The 23,187-nt window shown below is 53.2% G+C and overlaps 2 protein-coding genes and 1 long non-coding RNA gene across 4 annotated transcripts in view; 2 read left to right on the plus strand and 1 right to left on the minus strand.

The window, feature by feature from the left end:
* DDX11 (DEAD/H-box helicase 11) overlaps window positions 1-1,135 on the plus strand; it is a 35,104-nt gene extending 33,969 nt beyond the window's left edge. For both annotated transcript variants that reach the window (XM_025461786.3, XM_025461787.3), the window contains one exon: window positions 56-1,135. In XM_025461786.3, the coding sequence (XP_025317571.3) occupies window positions 56-85 (30 nt within the window). In that variant the 3' untranslated portion in view covers window positions 86-1,135. The remainder of the gene's footprint in view (window positions 1-55) is intronic.
* Window positions 1,130-17,647, minus strand: WASHC1 (WASH complex subunit 1). Its single transcript, XM_035706815.2, has 11 exons — window positions 17,514-17,647; window positions 14,593-14,746; window positions 5,050-5,161; window positions 4,701-4,847; window positions 4,391-4,527; window positions 4,021-4,156; window positions 3,651-3,852; window positions 3,398-3,562; window positions 2,512-2,670; window positions 1,708-1,776; window positions 1,130-1,542 (listed from the first exon to the last, which is right to left on the minus strand). The coding sequence occupies exons 2-11, from the start codon at window positions 14,739-14,741 to the stop codon at window positions 1,403-1,405; spliced, it is 1,416 nt and encodes a 471-aa protein (XP_035562708.1). The 5' UTR covers window positions 14,742-14,746; window positions 17,514-17,647; the 3' UTR covers window positions 1,130-1,402.
* A 162-nt stretch (window positions 17,648-17,809) lies between these two features.
* LOC112669090 (uncharacterized) lies at window positions 17,810-19,233 on the plus strand. The gene is made up of 2 exons (XR_004809636.2): window positions 17,810-18,169; window positions 19,103-19,233. It is a non-coding gene; the product is annotated as an uncharacterized LOC112669090 (long non-coding RNA).
* Window positions 19,234-23,187: the final 3,954 nt, after the last annotated feature.

Raw genomic sequence — 23,187 nt, forward strand, 5'->3', positions numbered from 1 at the left:
CCCCCCCGCCCCTCCCCAAGATCTTGTGCCTCACTGCTTTTCCTTATCTCCCCAGTTTCATCGTGAGAAGTCAGTCCCTTCCTGAGGGATGGCCCACCGCTGCCTGTTGCCAGGCTTTTCCTTCTCCCTGCCCACTTGAAATGTTTGTCTTGGGCTTGCTCTGAGGGGATTCAGCCTAAGAACATGAAGCTGGAGCAGCCCAGCCCCTTTCTGGGGTGAGTGGGCTGCCAGGACCAGGCATAGGTGGAAAAGCCACTAGGAGAAAATCAGGTTGATTCTGAAGAAATCGGGTCCTGGCCATCCTGGGGCCCACCCCAGGGCAGTTCTCCCTCCCTGGATTGAATCTGTGTGCCCATTCAGTGTGGCCCAGAGTCCAGCTCCCTGCCCCACTTCCTGGCCAGCCTCCCATTGCAACATTTCTGTCCTTCCGTCTCTCAGTGTCCACTCTCCCAGAGGTGAGGTGGAACATGCCCTCCTGCCTTTTCCCTTTCTGGCTACAGTTTGCTGTTCTAGATGTTCACCCTCTCTTCAAACCTAAGAATGTTCCCTATTTCCAGCCCCCAGCTGCCCAGAGGGCTCCTTCTGCCCAGGGGCCTCTGATTACCTCAACCCGATCTTCTTTCTCTGTGTTAGGAACTGGTAAGAGAGCCATGTGTCAGCTCCCCCACCTGCTAGGCTCTCTGTGTCCTGGTCTTTCTTTCCCCCAACCACAGTGCTGGTCCCGCACCTGTTCCATAGCTGGCCTGGTTCCAGGTCCTCCTCCAAGTTGGTGGCACCTCCTTCCCACTAAGCCACTTGAGCAAACTTCAGACACCTCCTCCCTGACTTCAGCAATTATGCCAAGGGCCATTAGGCTCCCAGCAGGACTATTTTTAGAGATCCCGTGTCTATCACAGAGATGTTTTTCCCTGTGTGAAGATATCCTCCCATCTGCAGCCACCACCCCCACCACCCCCGCCCGTCCAGTTGACCACCTCTCTGCTCTCCCTGACCCAGAAGGGGCCTTGGTCCACTCTGTGCTCTGCCCCCATTGCTTGAGCCCAGTGGGAGCAGGAGGACAGGTGCTGGCTTGAAGGAGATGCTTTCATTCTGCACAACCATAGCTCTTTAATTAAAGGTGCACTGCTGGTTTACACTCGGTTCTTGCATGATACTTCTTTATTGATTCATGTATTTATTTCAGTCTGTAGCTGGAGGAGACCACAGGCAGAGAGCAAGGGCTCCCTGCTCTCGGCCACCTAGCCTCAGAAGCTGGCCACCTAGCTCCTTAAGGCACAGGCCTGGGACAGTCCTCCACAGGCAGCAGGGGCCGAGAGACCTGCAGGGCAGGCAGCTCACCCCGCTGTGTCCATGTGAGGGCAGTAACTAAACCTGAGTTTGGTGGGAAAGGGTGGCCGAGCCCCTAGGATTCCCAGTCATCCTCATCCTCCTCTCCAGGTGGCTGCTGTGGGGGAGGCAGAGGTGGGATGGAGTCTGACATTCGGGCAAAGGCTCCTCCTGGCCCCTCACTGGCTCCTGTCACAGGTCCTTTCCCAGAGATCCCTGGGAGGGCAGAGGTGGATGGAGAGTGAGGGGGTGATTGGTTTGGGATACCAGTTCACCCAGCCCCTAGAAACTTAAGAACAGGATAAGAACGGCAGAATCTGCAAGATAGAAAACATCCTGAGACTCCCAGCCCAGGGAAGGCAGCCAGGCTCTGCTTCCTACCTTTACGCCTCATGACCAGCTTGTTAAAGAGATCCGACATCAGGTCCCCACCTTGGCTTGTGGCTCTCACTGTAACAGAAAAGCCATGGTGAGGAAGGATGAGGGGACCAAGGACAAAATCTGCCCCTGGGGTGACCCATTCAGGGTTGGACCTATCTCCTCTTTCTGCTCACTGTCAGCATACGCCAGCCCCTCCTAGCTACTCTGTGACAGCAGGAAGTGTGAATGGCCCCACTGTACAAATGAGCAACCTGGCCCAGAGAGGCTGGGCAATCTGCCTGAGGTTGAGTGCAAAGCTCAGAAATTGAGCTGGGACTCAACCTCAGGAGGCCAGATCATTGTGGCTTTGTGCCCAGGTGCTCTGTTCAGGCTGCATTTAGGGTGCATGGCACGTGCAACCTGCAGCCTTGAGGGGGCCTGGAGAAGCAGGACTGAGCTGACCCTCCAGGTCCGTAGTCTCTATAGCAGCTTAGGGCCTCAGCCATGTCCCAGGACAGCTCCCAGCAGAATCTCAAGATTCTCTGTTGTCATAGCTGGAGGCTCTGTCTCCTGTTAACTTAGAGCAGAAAGCTCTAAGCAGGCTACAAACCCAGGAAGGAACCCACAGCCCAGGCAGGAAAGGTAGGTATATTAGGGATGGCCACCCAGGGCTTCCTGCAGACACCCTGGGGAAAGCATGGGGCAGGTGGGCTAGGGGCTGCTCCTCTGACATTTGGGGTGGTCAGGGAGTCTGGTGTTAGCTCCAAGAGAAGGTGGCCCTTTCCCTAGAGCCTTCCTACTGAAGCGGGCCAAGGATCCCCTCACCTTGTTCCTGCTCCTTCTGTTTCTTCTTCTCCAGCTTGCGCTCCTTTACGCTACGGAGCTTGGCCTTGCCTATGCCCCCAGCCTGGCGGATGGACTCCAGCAGGGTGGCCCGGCCACTGGAGGGGTCTACCACTTCCTTTGGAGCTCCTTGAATGGTAGCTGGGAAAGGCATGGTGAGAAAGAAGGCTGCTCAAGCCTGGCTGTGAGAATGGGCTCTTCCTCTTGAAAAAGGAAGCCAGTGGGTGAAGCTGAGCCCTGGGAGACCATAAGCAGCCTGAATGCTGCCTGCATCTGCCTGAGCTTAGTCAGACCTATGGCCAGGCACCCCCCTCCTTGCCCCCCCCCCCCCGTCCCTCTCTGATGCCACCTGGTTTAAGGGCCACTGCAGATGTACCCCGTGGGAGCCTCGATGTGTGGACAGTGTCTGAACTTGACACATGAGCCAACATGGGCTTTTTGTGCCACCTCTGGGTGCTGGAGAGAAACTAGAGATGTCATGCTAAAACTGAAATCCTGCAATTTAAAGATATGGATATTTTGTTGCTGCAGCTTTCCATTTTTTTTTTTTTTTTTTTTGGTAGCCACCCTTTTCCCATTGGTTTAAGTGAGAACGGGGTGGGGGGGGGTACCACAGCTCCACCTATCCACATCCAGACTCCTTCTGCCCTGGAGATGAGCCCCATCTCCAGGGAGCTCCAGACACAGTTTGAAAACCACTATTTCATGAACCCAGTGGGACAAGATTTTGACATCAGATCTATTCTGAAAGCCTATGGCCACTTAAACCTACAGAAAACCCTTCAGGGATCCAGAAATTGGAGGACCCCTCAAAGAGCACATGCCCCCTCGCCCCTGACCCCCCCATGCACCCTGGTGCTGCTCCTACCTGAAGGAGACACACTGCCACTGCTGTCCTCCCTGGCACCTTGGCCAGGGGAGGCTATGGCCTGGGGTGGGGGTGGGGGAGCGCTGACCAGCACAGCTGGGGCTGGGGGAGGTGGGGGTGGTGGTGGCGGCGGCGGGGGTGCTGTTAGTACCCCATCTTCCAGGTCTGAAACAGAATTATGAGAAAGTGAGGTGCCGAGGGATGCAAGTGGCTAAGTAAGGGAGTTCCTGCCCAACTCCTGTTCTCCGCTCACCTGGCTTGAAAGTCTCAGCCACCTCTGTGTGGAAGGTGGGCAGCTCTGGAATGGTGCCAGGGGCGGAGGGGGCGATGCCGGGGCCCAGGTCAGCACTGTACATGAGGTCATCGGCGATGCCCGGCAGGTCGGGCAGGTAGGACGGCACATCAATCTCAGGCACTTGGCCCAGGTCAGGCACATAGAAGTAGTTTTCTGGAACCTGCAGGATTAGGTGGGGGCCTGAGGGGGCAGTCAGCAGGGTCTCGTGCATCCCCACACAAGGCAGGGGGTGAGTAGGGGGCTCGACAGGCCCCTCACTAAGAGGGTGCTGGCGGGGCCACATTCTAGTCCACTATACCCCCTGCCCACAGGTATCATCCAGCTCTACCTGTTGCTCCAGCTGCTCCCTCTTGCTGATGGACAAAGGGGCATCGAACAGCTTCTCCTCTGTCTCTGCCCCCAGCATCACATGGGTCTTTGTTACAGCACCAGCCAGGGGGTCCAGGAAGACATACTTTTTGTACCTACGGAGTTGGGGTGGATGTCGAGCAGTCGCCATGTCTGCTCTAGGCCCATGGCCCTGCCCCATCTCTTACTTCATCAGGGCCAGTTAGTTTGTACTGTAGACTCTGAGGCCTTAAAAGGTAAATCAAACTGTTCGGCTCTATAGTCTTCTGTACTGAAGTGTCATGCCCCCAGGCTCCCCCACGATGCCAGGCCACCCAGCCACCCTTCCAGAGCCCCGCCATGTGCCGTACAGGTTCTCAGTGGTGTTGAATAGCAGCAACGAGCTGACGGAGCTGATGTTGCTGGGAAGACCCCCAAGCCCCTCCTCGGCCTCATCCTCAGGCTCTGGCTTGGTGTTCACACACACAGGGAAGTATTTCAGCTTCTCCTGGTGGGGGCAGGGGTGGTAATAAGGATAGTGGGTTGCAGTGCCATGACAAAGTAACCACCCATCCCAGTCCAAATCCTTTTAGGGGACAGAACCCTCAGTTCCTCCCCAACAGCCAGGGCTGGCCACCTCTGGTCACCCCCATCCCCCTTCAATATATGAATCCTTCAGACCTGCAGGGCCCACTCATCCAGGGGGCGGTGCTTGCTCTGGATCCTATAGCGAGGGCGTCTCTGCAGTCCTGGGTCCTGGGCACCCGTGAAGATGGAATCGTACTCCTGTAGGCGTTCTGGAGCTGGGTATTTGGCACTGGAGAACACCTAGGGACACAGAGATCAGTTCTTTAGGGGCGCCCGAGATGCTCCAGAGTCCAGGGTGGGTCTGGGGAGGGTGGATCCTGAGCAGAAGGAAAGCTCGAGGTATGGCTGGACAAGGTGGCAGTGTGAGAAGCAGGGGGAGGTGGTAGGGATGGGGTTTCTGGGGGTGCCTGCTGGCTGTGGGGACCGGGGCCACACGGTCTACCTTGATCGCCTTCTTGCTGCCCTTAATCTTCTCGATCTTGGCCTGGGCCAAGGAGACCCTCTCCCCAATGGCCTGCAGCTGCTTCCGGCTGAGCTCTACTCGTTGGGAGATCCTGCCATGGGAAAAAAAAAATCACAGGAGCTGAGGGCTGCTCCCCAAGTCCCTGCAGCCTCCTGCACCCCTGCTTCTACCTGCAAACTTGCAGAGCTGAGGGCTTAGGCAAGGGCCCTAGAATACAGTGTTACCTCCTTGTCATGGCTGACTTTGAACTGCCCAGGTGACCTCTGCACGAATCCCTAACCTGAAGGATTTAGACATGAACTCTTGAGTTCTTGCAGTTCTGCATAGGAATGGGCAATCACCCTGGCCCCAGGGTGGTGTTGGGACATGCCATCTGTCAGGGACAGGGCTCCTGCCTCTAGGAGTTTACAGCCTCAAGCAGGGCAAGCAGAGAAAAAATCGCCATGACTCCTGTACAATCGCCTATTTCCAGAGGAGAAGAGAGCTCACAAGGATGAGTGATGGGCAAGGCCAGGCCTAGATTCAAGTCCCAGACCCATTCACAGCGAACTGCCCTGACACACAATATATGGCTCACGTGGGCAAATCCAAAGTCTGGTCACCATGGTCCTTGTGGTTGTGGTCAGGGTACTCATAGGTTTCCACTCGCCCTTCTCGGATGAGCAGGCTCCTGTGACACCAGTGCCCTGCTATTCCCTGAATGTGCCAGATGTATTAGTGCGTGGCCTCTGCATCAAATGGAGTGCCCTCCCTGCAGACACCCATGTGGCTGGCTTCTTCGCTTCACTGAGCTTCATTCCGTCCTCAATGCAGCCTTCCTGAACACTGACTCTAAAAATGCACCTGTCGCTTGCCAACTTTTTTACACAGAGCCACCTGACGTGCATCTACTGCCTAGGTGTGCTCCAATGGGGTAAGGGCTTGGCTTGGTTCCCTATTTTCCCAGGGCTGGCACCTGGAGAGGCTCCCTGAATGATTAACAACCACATGCTCTAAACGTAAATGCACATGAGCCCCACACTGTTGCACATTACTGAGCAATGGCAAGGTTCTCACTGCAGTGGTGACTGGCTAAACAGGGGCCAGGGTATCCTCCTCCCCATTGCTTCCCCACCTCTAAGAACACCAGCCCCTGCCCACGACCATCATGCTTCACATTCAGAGAGATCACATGTCGGCACTCACCTGGCAGGAGTGAGCCACAAATGAGAAACAAAGGCAGAACCGCCATCGCAAGTCTACAGGGAAAGGGTGGAGGCCACAGCAGATGGCAGAGGGGCCCCCTGTCTCTGGGGTCAGAAACTATGCAGCCAGGGAAGTCCAGGATTTCTTTAAAGGTTGAACAGTCAAGGCTCTGGACCAATCTTCCTATATCAACCCCCACCAATTCTAAAAGATTGTACCCCTCCTCCCTGAGAACCCATGAGATCAGCCTGTTTCACAACCCAGGGGTCTTGGTTCCTGCGGTCTCCCTGATTATCCTGGCTCCTTGCAGTGCAGGGGGCTCTGAGGTGGGGGCCTGGGGTACAAATAGGTACTCCAAGCAGGTCAGTCATCCTTGACAGACTGGTCTGAGTAGGCGGCAAAGGAGATCAAAAACACAGGGCAGAGTTTCCTCCCAGTGAGAGAATGCAGAACTTCCAGACTTGCATGAGCTCCATCTTTTCTGGCAGGAAGAAAGGTTTGCATCCACTGAGGAAAAGGCATGCACACTCACAAGCTACTTCCCCAGCTCCCAGCCCAGCCACTCTCTGCCCCTGGGTGCCAAAGCCACCTCACTGGTTCTACGCCTGCTGGGCTTGACATCAACATGGAGCGTGGGAGGGACAGCAGGTCTGGAGAGGGACACAGGCTACTCCGTTCCGGCTCTTCCATCAAGGAGAGAAGGGCTGATCTAAGTTGCAAACAGAAAGCCTAACAAACCCTGGCAAAGTTCCAGAATGGATTATTAAATCAAGGGTCTTCGAGGAGAAAGAGGCAGATCCCAGGGGTCAGCATTGTTCTAAACTCACAGCATTTCTTTTTTTGACAGGGTTATTAGACTGGTGTAGCAGGGGAAAACCTTAAGCACACCACATCTTGAGTCAGCAAGGTTTCTGACGGCTTCTCACACAATCCTGTGGACAAGATGGAGCTGTGGGGGTTGGAGGAGAGCACATTTAGGAAAAAATCAGAGCCAGATGAGCAGCAGCACTCAAAGGGCACTGCTGAAGAATGGCCTGATTTAAGCCTCGCACAAAGGTCTCTGCCAGAGCCCCATCCAGCTGGTGCAACACCAGGTCAGTAAACAGGAGGAGGGTCAAACAGTCTGCATGGAAAAATCTAGACTCAGATAATCTTGAGAGGCCGGAAGGATGGACTGCAGTCAACAAGATGAAGTTGACAAGGGATGAAGTCCAGCAATCAGGTGTAAAAAGTCCAGGGCGCAAACACAGAAGATGGAGGGTTAGCTTGAGGTTTTGGATAGCTAGAGCTTGGTATGAGCTAAAAAGTGTGTTCAGCAGCTTAAGAAGGAAGTGTGATCTTGGGGCACATAGCTCCATGTCCCTCCTCCCTTCCTTCAGTAAACAAGGGACCTCAACACTCTGGAGGCAGTAGAGAGAAAACAGACCCCAGATTAATAAACTAACCTAATGCTGGGTCCCAGCCTCTCCACAGCAGTGTTCCCTTCAATCCAGTCCACATTTTAAGATGCTGCTGAATTCCTACTAGACTGTAGGGTCTGTCTTACTCACTGCTGTGCCTCAAACACCTGGGACTGTGCCTGACATGTAACAAATACTGGCTGGATGAAAAGTGACAGGTGAAAGAACATTCAAAGGAGGGTGATGAGGACGGTGGGGGGGTGAGACACTCATGTCCTACGAAGACGACTGAAGGCTATTCTGGCTACAGGTGCGGTGAAGTGGAGAGTATGGTAATTCCTTCCAGATATCAAAACCCTCACAAGTGCTGTCAGGTGGAAAAATGACTGGACTTATTCTGTTGCCCAGGAAGGTGGCATGAGGACCAGTGGGTGGAGTCATAAGGAAGATCTCGGTTCTGCACACAGAAAACTTTCTATTAAATAGCTACACAGCTCTGCAAACCACATTCCAGTGGGATGACCACCTGTCAAGAATGCTCCAGGGGAGACTGCTGTGTGGGGCAAAGGAAAGAAGACAGGATTTCCAGGGTTCTTTTCCTATGCAAGAGCCAACAAGTCTAAGTTACAGCCTGCCTGCTCAAAGCCCCCAGAGTCTAATCTCTAACGGTCAGAGCCATGGTGCCAAGAATGCAGACCACAGGTCCAAGGCTCTCACTGGCAGGCAGGGGCAGTGCAGAAGGCGGCATTACGAAGGACCAGAGGCCACATGAGGCCAGGACGGAGTGCCATGACCCATTAGCAGTGCCCCCCACCAGGGTGGAAGAATAGTGGCAAGAAGGGGGTTTGCTTGCCATTCCTAACCTACGCCCCCTGGCTTGGTGGTCTGCTTCAAGGCAGCTCAGTTTCCAACCTTATCACTGAAGCCATGTCCCCAAAACACGTCTGCCTTGGGGCTGCCCCTGTCATTGTCAGGGACAGAACTGGTTCAGTCAGTCTGCTCAGAGCCTAGGACAGAGAGGACTCAGGAACACACATCTGCCCTCGGGAAGGTTGCAGTCTCCCAGGGACAAGAGACTACTAGGCCCCACAAACCTAAGGGTTTAACATCTGCTTAGCAGCAGCATGACCTGGAGCAAGTCATGTAACTGGCCTGTGCCTCAGGCTTCTTCGGCTGCAAAACAGGGTCGGTGACATCTATCCACAGAATTACTATAAAGGTTAAAATGAGCAACTGTGTGCCTATTGTCCCATACTAGGGGTACTCCAGTAACATCTGCTATTCCTACCCACAAGATTAGGAAGGATGAGGGGCTCCAGGAACTTGGAAGAAAGCAAGAAGAGGCAGTGCTGAGCAGAGGAGGAGGGGGATGTTCCAGGCCCAGGAAACAAGCCCTTCACACAGGACCCCAATGGAGGCAGTGACCCCCATGGAGGCAGTGTGCACGGCAACAGTGCAGCCCCTTTGGCTGGGGTGGGCGGCACTCACCCAAGCACCATAGGGACCGATGCCCTCCTAGCATGGGAGGAGGGAGGGGACAGGGTGGCCAGGACCTTGCCTGGACTCCCAGTCCCCACCTCCAACGAGGACCCCCATTCCCTCACAGCCGATTTCCTGTCACGGCCCCTGGGTGATCAGCAGGCCCTCCTGCCTTCCAACCTTCCCATAGCGGCTGCTGGGGAGGGAAGCACCATTCCTGCCCAGAGCTGCTGCTTCTCTTCCCCTGGCCTGGCCTGTCCCTTGGCCTTGTGACCCAGGACCTGCCCTAGTGTTACCTCCCCCACTCACCACTCTCACCGCTGAGATTAGGAATAATCTGCTAATTATGCAGGCAGCTGACTGAGCCTTCCTAACCTTGGGAGCCACCAGGTGCCAATCAGGACAGAGGGAGGAGGGGAGAGAAGGCAGGGAAGGAGGGGGTGGGAAAGAGCCAAAGAAGGGAGGGAGGGGTTGGAAAGACAAAGGAGAGGAGGAGGAAAAGCTCTGCAGAGAAAGGGAATCCTTCCCCAGGCAGTGGCTCCCCAGGTGAAGTGGCAACTGGGACAGCACCCCAACTTCCACAACACATGGAAGCTGTCCAGCTCCTCTTTGCCACCCTAGCCCTCCTCTGCCTCGTCATCTCAGTCATGTGAAGCAGGTGACATCTCCGGGCAGCTATTTTGGGGCCTGGCTTCTCCCAGGTGAAGATGGGGGCAGGTGAGGGAACGATCTGATCCAGGCAGGGAGAGCCGTGGGTCCAGGAGCACCAGAGAGGCACTTGTCATTCTCTTCAGGCTCCCCGTGGCTCCTGCTGTGGCAGAGGAGGAGGAAGGAGGCCAGCTGGGAATGCTGATTTTCCAAGAGCTCACCTACCTGCGGAACTGGGCACAGCCACCTGGGGCTGAGCGGCTGGACCAAAATGGGGGAACGGGCAGGCGGGGGTGGGGCGGGGGAGGGGGGGACAGACTGAAAGCCAGCTGCCTCTTCTTTTGCACGAGGTATCCAAGCAGGTGGAGTAAGTTTGAGGGGGAAGATTCCAAGCCAGGGTCACTTCCCCATTGCAAAAGTCCACGGAAGATGAATACCCTGTGAGGAGTGTGTTGACTGCTGCAGGACAGGGGAGGGGGGGCGGCCCGGCAGGTGAATGAGGCTGGGCCTGGGCACGCCCCACTCCCACTATCCCTGGCCCCTCCCTTTATTCATCTTGTTCCCAATCTGTCCTCATTATTTCCTTTGGAATGTCTCTTATACAGCCCTCCCTGCCTGCAGCTCCCTGGGACTACAGCATCACCCCTCCAGGCCTGGAGTGCAGCAAGAGCCCCCAGTGCGTCCCTGGGAGCCGCCCTCTCCCGACTGGCCACTCTGTGCCAGCTGCCCGCTCAGCTTTCCCTAAGCTCTTCTGCTGCACCTTTCCATGCTCCAGAACCTCTCGTGGCTCCCTACAAGGCCTGAATCAAGTGCAAAGCCCTGGCCCATTGGGGAAGCCCCAGGGGCCCTTCCTTCCTTATCCCAACTGTTCACACACCACCATCCTCCACCCCACTCCCTCTGCCATGGTGCATCCCCACAGAGCACAGAAAGGAGGGAAGAGGCCAGCTCCCAAAGGTGCACAGTCAGAGGGGAAGCAAGGCCTGCAGACGTGCAGAAAGCTGACTTCACACCCTGTTCTGCAGCGAAGGAGCTTAATATATGGGGGTAAGCTGCAATGTCTATACTCCTAGGACAAAACATCCCCGTTCAGGCCAGCCTCCCCTGTGGAGCATGGGTAACACCATGTACCCCATTCAAGCCTCTGAGCCTTTGGCTTCCATTTCTAGACCCCACCAGATGACCTGTACACTCAACATTCTTACCCCTGCCTACCTACCACCTGCCCCTCCTAGGGCCCAGTCCATGCCCCCCTCCTTCTGGAGGCCTTCCCTGACCCATGTGGTAGGCAAGCAGGTTTCCTCTCTACCATCCACTCCTTCCTTCCTCAACTAAGGGCCCTCATTTCACCTCGGGGAACCCACTGCTCCCATAGTCTCAGTCCCTGGACTGAGGGGTGGGGCTCAATCCAGGCCTCATGAGTACTGCATGTAACAGGGTCTAAGCCAATCAGTGTGTCATGCCCTCTGCCCTGCAATGGACTCTGGGATAAGACATAAGAACTCGGCCAGGAAAAAAAAAAAAAAAAAAGAACTCGGCCAGGCCAGCAGGCCTTCAGAAGGGACGCTCACACAGAGGGTGTCCCTCTTTCCTCCTGGGCCCAAATGTAAGTGCATGAGCTCTGGCCCTGCTGGAGAGCAAGGCCCTTCTGGGAATGGGGCCAACCAGAAGCAGCAAGCTGGGACAGAATGAAAGAAAAGTCAGGTACTGATGACATCAATGAAGCCCTGCAACTCCAAATCCCGCTCCACTGATTGGTTACTACTTGCTTAAACTGGTTCGGGGAGTTGTGATTGATGAATGTGCCACCAATTCTTACTTAATTTGTTCTCTTCTCTAGATCCCTAGAAGCTTACACAGTTCACGTTACACAATTAAGAATCCATCTAGACTTACTGTTTTCCCATTCCAGACCACAAGATCCTGGAGGGCAGGAACCAGGTTGTACGCGTCGTCAGGACCCGGTGGGTCCAGCAGGTTTGGCACACGGTGGAAGGTCAGCGGAGTGACTGGGGAAACTGGGCTCAGCTACGGGGCTCCTGAGAGGCGCCCTAACCTCCCTGGACCATGCCTACCCGCTTGGAGGGCCCATAACACATTGTCTTCTCCCAGGAGATAGATCCCCTGCCCCCTCCTCATTCCATGGACGGGCACAGGGACACAAAAGTGTCTACAGGTGCCGAATACCAGGAAGGGAAAAGAATGTACACTAAAAGTCCAGGGCTCCCCTTAGAGAAAGGCAAGCAATAACTACAATCCTGGTGAGAAAACACGTTTCTGACAGATTGCTTTTTGCCTCCATTTCAGTCACTGGGCACGGGCTGTCTATAATCTGGGACTAATGGCTCTTAAAGGCCTGTGTTCTCTCGCTGATGTGATCCTTGGGCCTAGAAAGCACAAATATAAGCACAAAAAGGGCAGGTAACACTTTCCATTACTATTGGTAGCAAGTTAATGGAGGGCCAGCACAGGCAGCAGAGGAGCAGAGCTGACAGCAGATAAAAAGAGGGAATGTTGGGGCACCTGGGTGGCCTAGCGGTTGAGCGTCTGCCTTCGGCTCAGGTCGAGATCACGGGTCCTCGGATCGAGTCCTGCATTGTGCTCCCCACAGGGAGCCTGCTTCTTCCTCTGCCTGTGTCTCTGCCTCTCTCATGAATAAATAAATAAAATCTTTAAAAGGGGGGAGGGATGTTTACCGAATGCTTACTAGAAGCCAAGTGCTTTAATTCTTTTGTAAGTTTTAGTTTATTTAATCTTCAGTGCAATTCTATGAGGAAGGTAGCATCATTACTGCCATTTTGTAGATGGGAACACTGAAGCTTAGAGAGATTAAGTAACTTGCTCAAGTTTACAGGACAAGCAAATGAGGAAGCCAGACTGGAGCCCTGCTTGGGCTGCTCCAGAGCCAACTCCCTTAAGCACTTTAGGGCACTGCCCCCTGGATACATTTATATTCTGGATTGGCTCGGGGCAGGTAGGTGAGTTGGTGGGCAGGTCAAAGGCTGGAGAATAAGAGGGTCTGGTGTTTATACCAAGTCCAACTAGACACAGTGAACCCATTTTCTGCCCCCGCTGGGGAAGGCTTCCCAGAGGAGGCCAGCTTCCGGTGGTGAAGGGGAGGTTGCATGGTGAAGCAGCAGGGGTTTCCTGGTCTGGGGTACACACAGGGATGTGTGAGGGGGACTCAGACTATGGGAGGGACCTTAATCAGACAAATACTTCACACTGGGTAGGTAAAAGGTCCCAATGTGAAGGCATTGGCACCAGGAAGAAAATCTAAGTAAGCCCTATCTCAGCTTCTTCCAGCCAGAGAAAGACAGGGACCCATATGCAGGCCAAAACCTGGGACCTTTGCAAGGAACAGCAAACATCATTAATTCATGTTAAATAACACTGAGTGAAAATCATTCTAGCCCAACAAGGATTGTGCCAGATAACCATACTCCCACTCAAAATCATCAATCACCCCTAAGGCTCTGCATAACTCACTGGTTTCTGGTCCCCCTCAGCCCTCAACTCTCCTTGCTCCAGTCACATTCAGGCTTCCATTCAGGTCCTATTCACCTCAGGGCTTCAGCTCATGCCTTTCTTTCTTTCTGGAATGTTCTTCTCAATCTACCACCTTAAAATAACTCCTATTCACCCTTCAGAGTTTCCCATATGTGTTTTCCTCATATACGCCTTTCCCCTGGACCACATCAAGCCTCCTGTTACCAGTTCCTATAGTACCTTCTCTTCCTTCACAGACACACAGTCATAATTCCAGAGTCTAGAGCCACAGTACCCGGGTGTGAGCCCTGGCTCTGCCACGTGGGCAAGTCTCTTAGCCATTTCTGTTTCCTCCTCTATAGAATGGACAAACCAGCACCTCCTCACAAAGTTGTTCTGAGGGGTAAATGAGTTAATATACTCAGATCGGCAGTAGCATATGGTTCCTGCTATATGAACATCAGTTTTCACAAAACTACTTCATAAACAGGTCTCAACCACAACAGCAAAGACCCAATCCTGCCATTGGTTAGAGTCCGTCTGTCCCAATGGAGTGCAGGCTTCCCCACTCTCCACAGCACAGCGTTCCCATGAAACCTCTTATAAGCGGAAATGGCATGAAGCGAAAAAGCAATCATCATCTCATCAAAATGAGAGTCCACTTCAGATATCTTTTGGTTACTAAACCCAGGTACGAGTTTTCATAAAAGCAAAGTGGCAGAAGGCAAACTTGGATAGTTGGGGAATCCTGTATACTCTAGCTGGAGCAGGGACGCTGCCCTATTCACTGCTGCTGTAAGCAACTAAGGAGAGCAGCATGGTGCCTGGAAGTGTTGAGGGTATAAGTGATACGCAGGAAGGAGTGAGGGCACAGGCACCCACCCCCTGCCCCCGTGGGAGAAGGAGCAGAAGTTGGGAAAGGAATACCACCCTTGGAGCCCGTGGATCCACAGGGAACTGGGGGGGTAAGTGGGACACTAGGCAGTGAGCTGCTATGAACACTTAGAACTTCTAGGGCAGCCCGGTGGCTCAGTGGTTTAGCGCCGCCTTCAGGCCAGGGCCATATCCTGGAGACCTGGGATTAAGTCCCACATCAGGCTCTCTGCATGGAACCTGCTTCTCCCTCTGCCTGTGTCTCTGCCTCTCTCTCTCTCATAAATAGATAAAATTTAAAAAAAGAAAGAAAGAACTTCCAAGTTGGGCCCCTGGGACACAGGGAAGCCACTGAAATCACCAAGAATCAGCAAAAAGGCTGCTCCCAGAGGGTGCACTCTGACAGCCCAGCCCCCAGTCAGGTGTGGGGCAGGGGCGGAGCACCCACCTGCTAAAGATGTCTCCAGAGACCTTCTGTAGGTACTGCAGGGCATCCGCCATCTGCTGGATGGCCTCCTCCCGCCGCAGGTCCGGCTGGATGAGGGGCACTGCATAGGTCTGCCCTGCCAACGAGTGCTGGGTCCTCATGGGAGTCATGGTGCCTATGGGTGGAAACCAGAGCATGAGGACTGCCCATACGCATCCATCACAGGGTAAAGTGCTGGGAGAAGAGAGCCCAGCCCCCCACCCCAACTGTCTGCCACAGGTCCTGCCGGTGCAGGCAGGGAGTGGAAGGCAGAAAACCAGCTGGGAGGCCAGGAGCTCTGAGGAGCTGGTACTCTGCTGATGCTTGTTGAGTAAATGAGGGCAGGAAAATGGTAGCGACAGCAGAGACTGAAGAGAAGCAGTCAGAGAAGGTGGTGCTTGCTGCTCTGCTAGGCACCCTTTCCATACATTCTCTCAGTTCAACCTTCCAAGCCTGGAGGAACAAAAAAGAAACCCTGGCTCCAGAGTTAAAAAGAGGGATAGATTGGGGGTGGTGGTGGGATGTGGAGGGAATGGCTGCGTCAAGTGCCAAATGATACCCAGGTCTGGAAAAGCACAGGAAATGTGGACTCGTGGGTTTTTTTCACTTTGACCCCGAGGAACTCAAGATCTCCTGAGACAGGAGAGGTAACGGCTGGTGACTCTGCATACTTGAGTGTTTGGGCTCTGCTCCCCCAGGCTCCAACTAAGGGGGGGCCAGGAGGAAGGAGGGGCACGTGGGGGTGAGGGACAAGAAGGAAAAACACTCCTTCCAATTGCAAGATGAGGGCAGAGTCTATTTATACTGGGTTTAATTAACTCTGCTCCCTGGTGCCACTAAAGCAGCAATCACACTGCAGACGGCACTGATTTGATTGGCAAGACACATCGCAGACAGAATATTAAGGCACCGGGCCCCTATAAATAGGCCTAATCAGAGCCCCTCCATAGAAGAGGGCAAGGAAGATATTAATCAGGCCTGGCACTGAGCTACAGGCCTGTTCTCTGAGGCACCATGTTGGGGCCCCGACTGCAACAGAGGTGGAGGTAGAGCAGGGTAAAGTGCGACAGGGAGGGCCTGGGAGGCTTCATTTGGGCCTAAAGCACTGTGTGACGTGACCGTGGGCAAGCTGCCTTCTCTGAATCTCTGATTCTTGCCGTTTCTCGCTCTGCAGAGAAGTGGTTATTCCCAAAGCAGCGCACAATCTTCTCCAAGCTGGAGCTTACTCCCTTGCTCCCTCTGCTGGCCTCCCCAGCCCTTCCTTCTACCCCTGCTGGTTCTCTCCTGCCTGCCCACACCAGGACCCTTCACTGTCTGAAAAGACCCGTCTGCTCCTCCACTATTTTTCTTCAGCAGTGACATCCTCAGGCTTCCCATTCCCAAAGCTGCCTTCAGGCCAGGTCCTCCTCGGGGCGAGGGAGTTATTCCCCACGTCCCCACTTCTCTTTCCTCCTAGCAAATGACCAAAGTGGGGCCAGCTGATGCCTAACCCAGAAACCCAACCCTCTGAGACCACCCACCGCAGTCAAGAAGACTCCCCACTTATATTCATATTGATGCAAATTTGCTGGCACTCTAACTTAATTCTGTACCTTAGTTTTCCCATCTGTAACATCGAGAGAGGGTAAAAGGTAGAAGATACTTTCTGTGCTCATCTTGAGATGCATTCTTTGTGAGTTACCCCAACTGTGTGCATGTGTACGTGCCTGTGAGGGGGGAATACAGGGACGAATCTCAACAAGGAAGTAGCAGGTCCCTTCGAGAATTAAGAGACTGAGAACAGCTGCTTAGTGGTTTACTCATTCCGTCTCCAAACATCTACTAATCAACTATTAGATGCCAGCCATGATGAAAACAAAGATGAATAGGACGCTGTGCTAGCCATAGAGACAGCCTCAAAAACAAACACCATGTGATGAGTGCTCGAAGTCAGGCACAACACACTGCTAGGGAAGAAGCTCTGAGGACGGAGCTGCCCGTCCCTCCAGAGGTTAGGGGAGTCAGAAAAAGCCTCTTGGCAGAAATGGCATCCCAGTGCAGGGACAGCACGCCAGGCAGAACAACTCGAACCAAGGTGTATAAAGAATGGCAGGTGGTCTCGAGTGATCGGGGTATAACTATCCTTGGGCCGTCAGCAGGGAGAAATCGAGGCCAGACGGTGATAAACGCTGCATACCACAGCAAGAGTTTAAGTGTAAAACACACACCGAATTTCAAAGACTGACTAGGGAGAAAAAATGTAAAATATCCCATTAAAATTTTTATATTAGGGACGCCTGGGTGGCTCCGCAGCTGAGCGTCTGCCTTCAGCTAGGGGCATGATCCCAGGATGCCAAGGTCGAGCCCTGCGTCGGGCTCCCGGCGCGGAGCCTGCTCCTCCCTCTCCCCAGATTTCAGATACTCTGGGTTAAAGAAAACCTATTACTAAACTGATTTCACCCGTTTCTTTTTACTTGCCAGATCGCAGTGTGTGGCTCACATCACACGTCTACTGGGTGGCACTGCCTTACAGAATCTGGGGAAAACCGGGGAGGCTCGCAGACCAGGAGCACACACCACGCCCGCGTCCCGGTGCTGCGTACAAAGCGGGAAGTGCAGGGCCCTCCGCGAACCAGCCCCGGACGCGCGGCTCCCAGGGCCTGCACCCCGGGCTGACCGCAGCGCCCCGGGCCGGCAGGAGGCGAGCGCGGCGCGGGCGGGGCGAGGTCCCCGCGGAGGCCGCGGAGCGGGGAGGCCTGCGACAGAGGGGTCCGAGCGGCCCGGGGGGCGCGGGGGCACCGAGGGTCACGGGACCCCGCGGCCCCGACGGGAAGAGGGCTGGAGCCTGGGCCCCGAGCCGGGGCGCGCCTGGCCCGGAGCCCGCCCCTCCTGCGCCGCCCGCCCGCCGCCCGCCCGCTCCTCACCTGCGCGCCGCCCGCCGCCCCGGCCTCCGCGCTTCCGCCGCGCCCGCTCCGCGGGGTCCTGGCGCCGCCGCCCCTCGGCCTCTCGCCTCCCCGCCTCCCGGGGCCGCCCGGCCGCCCGAGGCCCCGCCCGCTCGCCGCCTTCCGCTCGCGGCCCCGGAACCGCGCTCCCCGCGGCCTGGGCTTTGCCTCCGGGGCGGACGGACGCGCGGACGGAAGCCGAGCGGGGCGCGTGCACGCTCCGCCCGCCGCAGCCTCGCCCGGGGCAGCCGCCGCCGCCGCCGCCGCCGTGGCGGGATCCCGCGGCCTCCGGGTCTGGTCGGCCCCGCGGGGCTGCTGGCGCGGCCGGCCACCGGCCTCGGTCCCGGGCCCGCCGCTCGCCCCGCGCCCCGGCTGCCTCGCGCGGACGCCTACCTCGTGGGGCGCGCCCCCAGCGCCCCGCCGCCGCCCGCCCCTCGGCCGCTCCTGTGCCCGCGCCGCTTGGCTCCCCTCGCACGGCCTCAGCAAAATGCCTGTGCCCTGCCGCTGCCCCGAGCGCTGCGCAGCCCCGGTGTTCTTTGACGCGTCAGTTTGGGATGGCAGGAAAGTCCTGGAGCAAGTTGTGATGGGTTGTGCAACAGCGTGAAGGTACTTGGTGCCACTTAAAGATAACCGAGATGGTACGTTTCTGTTATGCACGTGTCACAACAATAAAAAAATAAATAAAAGCCAGCAGTATTTTGACAAGACTAAACAAAAAGTTAAAGATGAAAAAAAAAGGGGGGGGGGAATCCCTGCGTGGCTCAGCGGTGTAGCGTCCGCCTTCAGCCCAGGGCGCGATCCTGGAGCCCCGGGATCGAGTCCCACGTCGGGCTCCCTGCGTGGAGCCTGCTTCTCCCCCTGCCTGTGTCTCTGCCTCTCTCTCTCTGTGTCTCTCATGAATAAATAAATGAAATCTTAAAAGAAAAAAAAAAAAGTTAAAGGTGCGAAAGGAACCATCCGTTCACAGATCCTGCAGCCCTCCCTCCTGAAATCCATTTCCTCCTCTCAAAGTTCTTGGCCTCTGTCTTTTAGGGTTGCTGATAAAAATGCAGAACACCAAATTAACTTGAATTTCAGATAACAACAAAAATGAATATATAGATAGATATGACCCAAACTAAGCATGAGACATAGTTACGCTTAAAAAATTATTGTTTATTTGAAATTCAAAATTAAGTACGTGATATTTTTGTTGGCTAAATCTTACAAAATTACTCTCTTCTTAGAACTCTCTGAATGTTGTCCTCTTTCCCTGCTGCCCACCCCCTTTGCAGAGTTAGGTTAAATAGTCTTTTTTGACAAGAACATTCCAATTCTTGCTGGCTGCAGCATATGATCCCTATCGGTGAGGAAGAGATGGGTTTCCACCTGTATTGTAGACTGAATATTTGTGTCCCCCCCCCCCCAAACTAATATATTGAAGCACTAACCCCCAGTTTGATGGTGTTTGGAGATGAGGCCTTTGGGAGGTAATTAAGGTTAGATGAGGTCATGAGGGTGGGACCATCATGGTGAGATTAGAGCCCTGAAAAGACAAGACACCAGAGAACTTGCTCTCTCCACCACATAAGGACACAGCAAGAAGATGGCCATCTGCAAGCCAGGGAGAGAGTTCTCGCCAGGAACCAAATCTGCTTGACACCTTGATTTTGGATTTCCAGCCTCTAGGAGGGTAAGAAATAAATGTATGCTGTTTCCACCACTCAGCCTATGGTATTTTGTTTTTGACGAATACAACCTGCAAACACATTTTCTCCTCACTCCACCTGAGCAATGACTGAACAGGTTTTTAAAGTTTTTTTTTTAAGGTATTCAAACCACATCAAAGCAGGGGAAGTGTGCCATTAGGGAAGGAGAGCATACAGGCTTGGGGCTCTGCCACTCATTCTTTGTGCAACTTCGGGCAAGTCATTTATAAATCGGGCTTAAGACTGCTTGCCCTGCCCCCTTCTGAAAGCTGCAGAGGAAGAATATGTAAAGATTTGTGATCTGTAAAGATTATTCATATGCAAAAGGAAATTTGTATGTGCTCCAGAATGTTTGTCTATACATACATACACACACACACACACACACATACACCGCCACTGCCCTATATCAAAACTGGCTGTGTTTTCTCACAAAAGTGCTGCTAGATGGCACCCCCAACCCAGACCATCCAGTTCATTAAAGTTCTTTACCTAATCTACTGAGAGGCTCATCCCACACCTGATTTTAAAGATTTCCTAGGAGCTGGATTGCAAAGACATTTAACCTCAGCCACTGAAGCTGTGGTGGGAATCCTTGACCTCAGTCATCAGGGCAAAGAAAAGCTAAGTGTCATCCTATTGTGTGAACACTGAGGCCCTCCCTGCCCTTGCTGGCCTGTTGTGTGACTCCATTTATAGGAGATATCCAGGATAGGGAAACCAGAGGGACAGAATGCAGGTTGGTGGTTGGCAGGAGCTGGGGCGGGGGGAGGATTGAAAGTGGCTGCTGACAGGTGCAAAGTTTTATTTTGGGGGTGATGGAAACGTTTGGGAGTTACATAGAAGTGGTGATTGCGCAGCACTGTGAAGGTACTAAACACTACTGAATTTTTCCCTTGAAAATGGCCCATTTTATATGACTTTCTCCTCGTTTAAAAATAAATGATGGTAGGGTCTGGGAAGTGCTGTGTAAGCTCCAATTATTTTCCTAATGCATTTCCTGACTTCTCTGATGGAGGGCCCAGCCTGTGGTCTTTTGCTTTTGTAGCCTCCTCCGTGTGGAGTGTGTACTGGATGTGGGATGGAGTCAGAAAACTCGAGAGCTTGAAAATACCTCAGAGATCATAGAGCCAATGCTCCGCTGATGGATGAGAAGAGGGGCAATAAGGCCACAGGCTGCTGACCTTTTCTGTGTGGCTGAGGAGGACATGACCGCATCCCTGGTCCCCATCCTCTCAGCACACAGGGAATGCATGATTGCGAGTGTGATTGTGTTTCCATCTACGCAGTGGAGGGGAGCACAGGGCACTCAGCAGCTCGGAGCATTCAGGGGCGCTTTCAGTAGTGCCAAATAGAAACCTCGCTCCAAGGTTTAAGCGTTAGGAGTTTCTATTTCCACATTATAGGAGAACCAGATGGAGGCAGCACAGGGTTGGTATGATGGCTTCAGGGTTCCTTGAGGAACCTGGAATCTTCTTTCTACTCTGCCTTAGCACATGGCTGTCATTTTTATGGTTGTAAAGTGTGTGCTCTGTTCCCTGGGCATTGCAGCTGAGCTCTAGGTGGAAAGGCAGGAAGCACAAAGGAAAAGGCAGATATGAACCCAACCTATTCTTAAAAAAAGAAAAAAGAAAAGAAGAAAGCTTCCCTAAGGGGGCGCTTGGGTGGCTCAGTTAAGTGACTCTTTATTTCAGCTTGGATCGCACTCTCCGGGGGACTCATCTCCCACATGAGGCTCCATGCCTACTTAAGAAAAAAAAAAAAAAAAAAAAAAAAAAACTTCCTCAAGAATCTCTAGCCAGCAACTTCCTCTTACATTTTATTGGCCAGGACTGGATCACATGACTCTGTTAGTTTCCAGGGAGTTTTAACAAATGGGTATTTTTAACTGGGTACCTTACTGCCCTGAACAACATTGAGATTCTACTAGGAAGAAAGAGAGAATGAACAAAGGGTGGTCCACTGTGCTGTGTCTGCTAGAGATACCTCACCATGGGTCTAGGAGTTGGAAGGTTGCTCCGGGAAGGCTTTCTGGAGGATGTGATGCCAAAGACGAAGTTAAAAGGATAAGCAGGAATTACCCCCAGTGAAGCAGGGTGGAGTTACAGGCAATCCAGGGACATGAGGCGGCAGGAGGGTACTCATTTAGGTAATACGAGCTGCCGCATCAAATCAAAACTTATATAGTAGCTTAAGCATGCTGGAAGTTTATGTCTCACTAATGAATAGAACATTCAAATCCGTTGGGTGGTGCTCCTCCATGTTTTAACTCAGGGACATTGGTGTTTTCTACCTGTGGTTCTACCGTCTTTGCCATGGTGCTTTCAGGTTAGCCGTTCTCCATGGAAGGGGAAAGAGGTTTGAAGGAACAGGTCCAGAAGTGGCATACCTCACTTGTTCATACTCCATTGGCTAGAGCTTGTTGGAGTGGCCACATGTAACTGCAGGGGAGGCTAGGAAAGAGTCTACTCCCAGAAGAAAGAGCTAGTTGTTTTGTGCAGCAATGATCAGGAGGTGCCAAAATGCACACTTGGGAGTGGAATGGGAAAGAGGAGATGAGACCAAAAGCAGTTTGATGTTGCCAAAGTTCAAGACAGAAAGGAGAGGTGTAGGAGACTGAGAAATAGGTGGGAGCCAGACCACAATACTAGGTACTATTTTTGGAGCTCCTACTCTGTGCTGGGCAATGCACGTGGCACTTTATATCTATGATCTCAATTATGTTGGGTATCTAAGTCATGGAGAAGGGGTGGGGGATCGCCTATGTTTATGTGTCTCGTATAACAATCCCGTTTCCTGGCAAGGGTATAGAGCCTTATTGTATGCAAAAACAAAAGTACACGTACAAGACTGGGTACTTACAAGAATCTGGTGAGGAAAATATTCCCATCATTCTCATGTAGAGTTGGAGAAAAATGAAGTTTTGACAGGTTTAAGAACTTGTCCAAGGTCAGCAGGTGCGCCTCTTAATAAGCACCCTCATCCACTATATAATATTAGCTCTCAAAGAGGGTCTCATGTATCCTAGTAAGGAGTCTGGACTTGAGCCAGCATGTGTTGAAACCTTGGGATTATAGCCAGTGGGTTTGGAAGAAGCCATCCCTTTCTGATGCCAAAATTGGGCTCCCTCAGATTTGCTCAGACTTACCTGGAATCAGTGGCAGCAGGACAAGGAAGGACTTCATGAAACCACAAATGCATTCTTTTTTTTTTTTTTTTTTTTTTCAGCACCAGGCTCTCCCAGGTGAGGAAGCCCAGAGAAGCAGCTCTCCTACCAACCAAGACTGTAGAGGAGGCCAGGACTAGGGGTGGTAGGAGAGCTATAAGGTCCTCAAGCGAGTCATTTTGGGCTCAGAGAGGAGCACTGAAGTTCTCCATTCCCTCCCTCTAAAAATGGAGGCCTTCCTTACCTGTGAAAAGAAAGAGGGGGAGGGGAAGCAGAGCCACAGGCAAGGCCAACTTAGCCATTAGGCACAGTATCACAATACTTTCAAAGGACCACAAAAAATATTTTAATTAAAATAAAAAGAGAAAAATGAACCATAGATCCAGGAAGATATTTTAATACATATTAATATATTCATCTGTATGCCATCATAGTCATAAAATCTAATTTTTAATATTTTTTTATGGCATAAGGTCCTCAGGAAGGCAAAAGTGCTCAGTCTATGAAAGTAATCATGAAAAAAAAAAAAAAGAAAGTAATCATGAGGCTGGTACGTGAAAGTGAAGTGATGGGGAGGAGAGGAGGGGCACACATGTCTGTTTCAAGGCACAGATTGAGGCTCCAGGACTCTGGGCTCTCATGTCTCCAGCTCTGAGACTTATGGCCATACTTAGGGTTGCAGGCTGCCAGTGTCCGTCTCACCAAACTCCATGTACCTAAGAAACCTGGAACCTGGCCCCGGGTGCCCCTGCCCTGCATGGATCTGCATTACAGGCGCGGTACCCCTCCCCTCGTGGTCCAG

The sequence above is a fragment of the Canis lupus genome, chromosome 27, assembly GCF_003254725.2.
Source record: "Canis lupus dingo isolate Sandy chromosome 27, ASM325472v2, whole genome shotgun sequence".
Lineage (NCBI taxonomy): Eukaryota > Metazoa > Chordata > Mammalia > Carnivora > Canidae > Canis > Canis lupus.

What these genes read in the sequence shown, in the direction of transcription:
- WASHC1 (XM_035706815.2), bottom strand. Translation starts at nt 14,741, where the DNA reads ATGACTCCCATGAGGACCCAGCACTCGTTGGCAGGGCAGACCTATGCA. An exon ending in TTCAACACCACTGAGAACCT is followed by an intron (nt 4,157 to 4,390) that starts GTACGGCACATG and finishes CCAACTCCGTAG; the next exon opens with GTACAAAAAGTATGTCTTCC. An exon ending in GCTGGTCATGAGGCGTAAAG is followed by an intron (nt 1,543 to 1,707) that starts GTAGGAAGCAGA and finishes CTGCCCTCCCAG; the next exon opens with GGATCTCTGGGAAAGGACCT.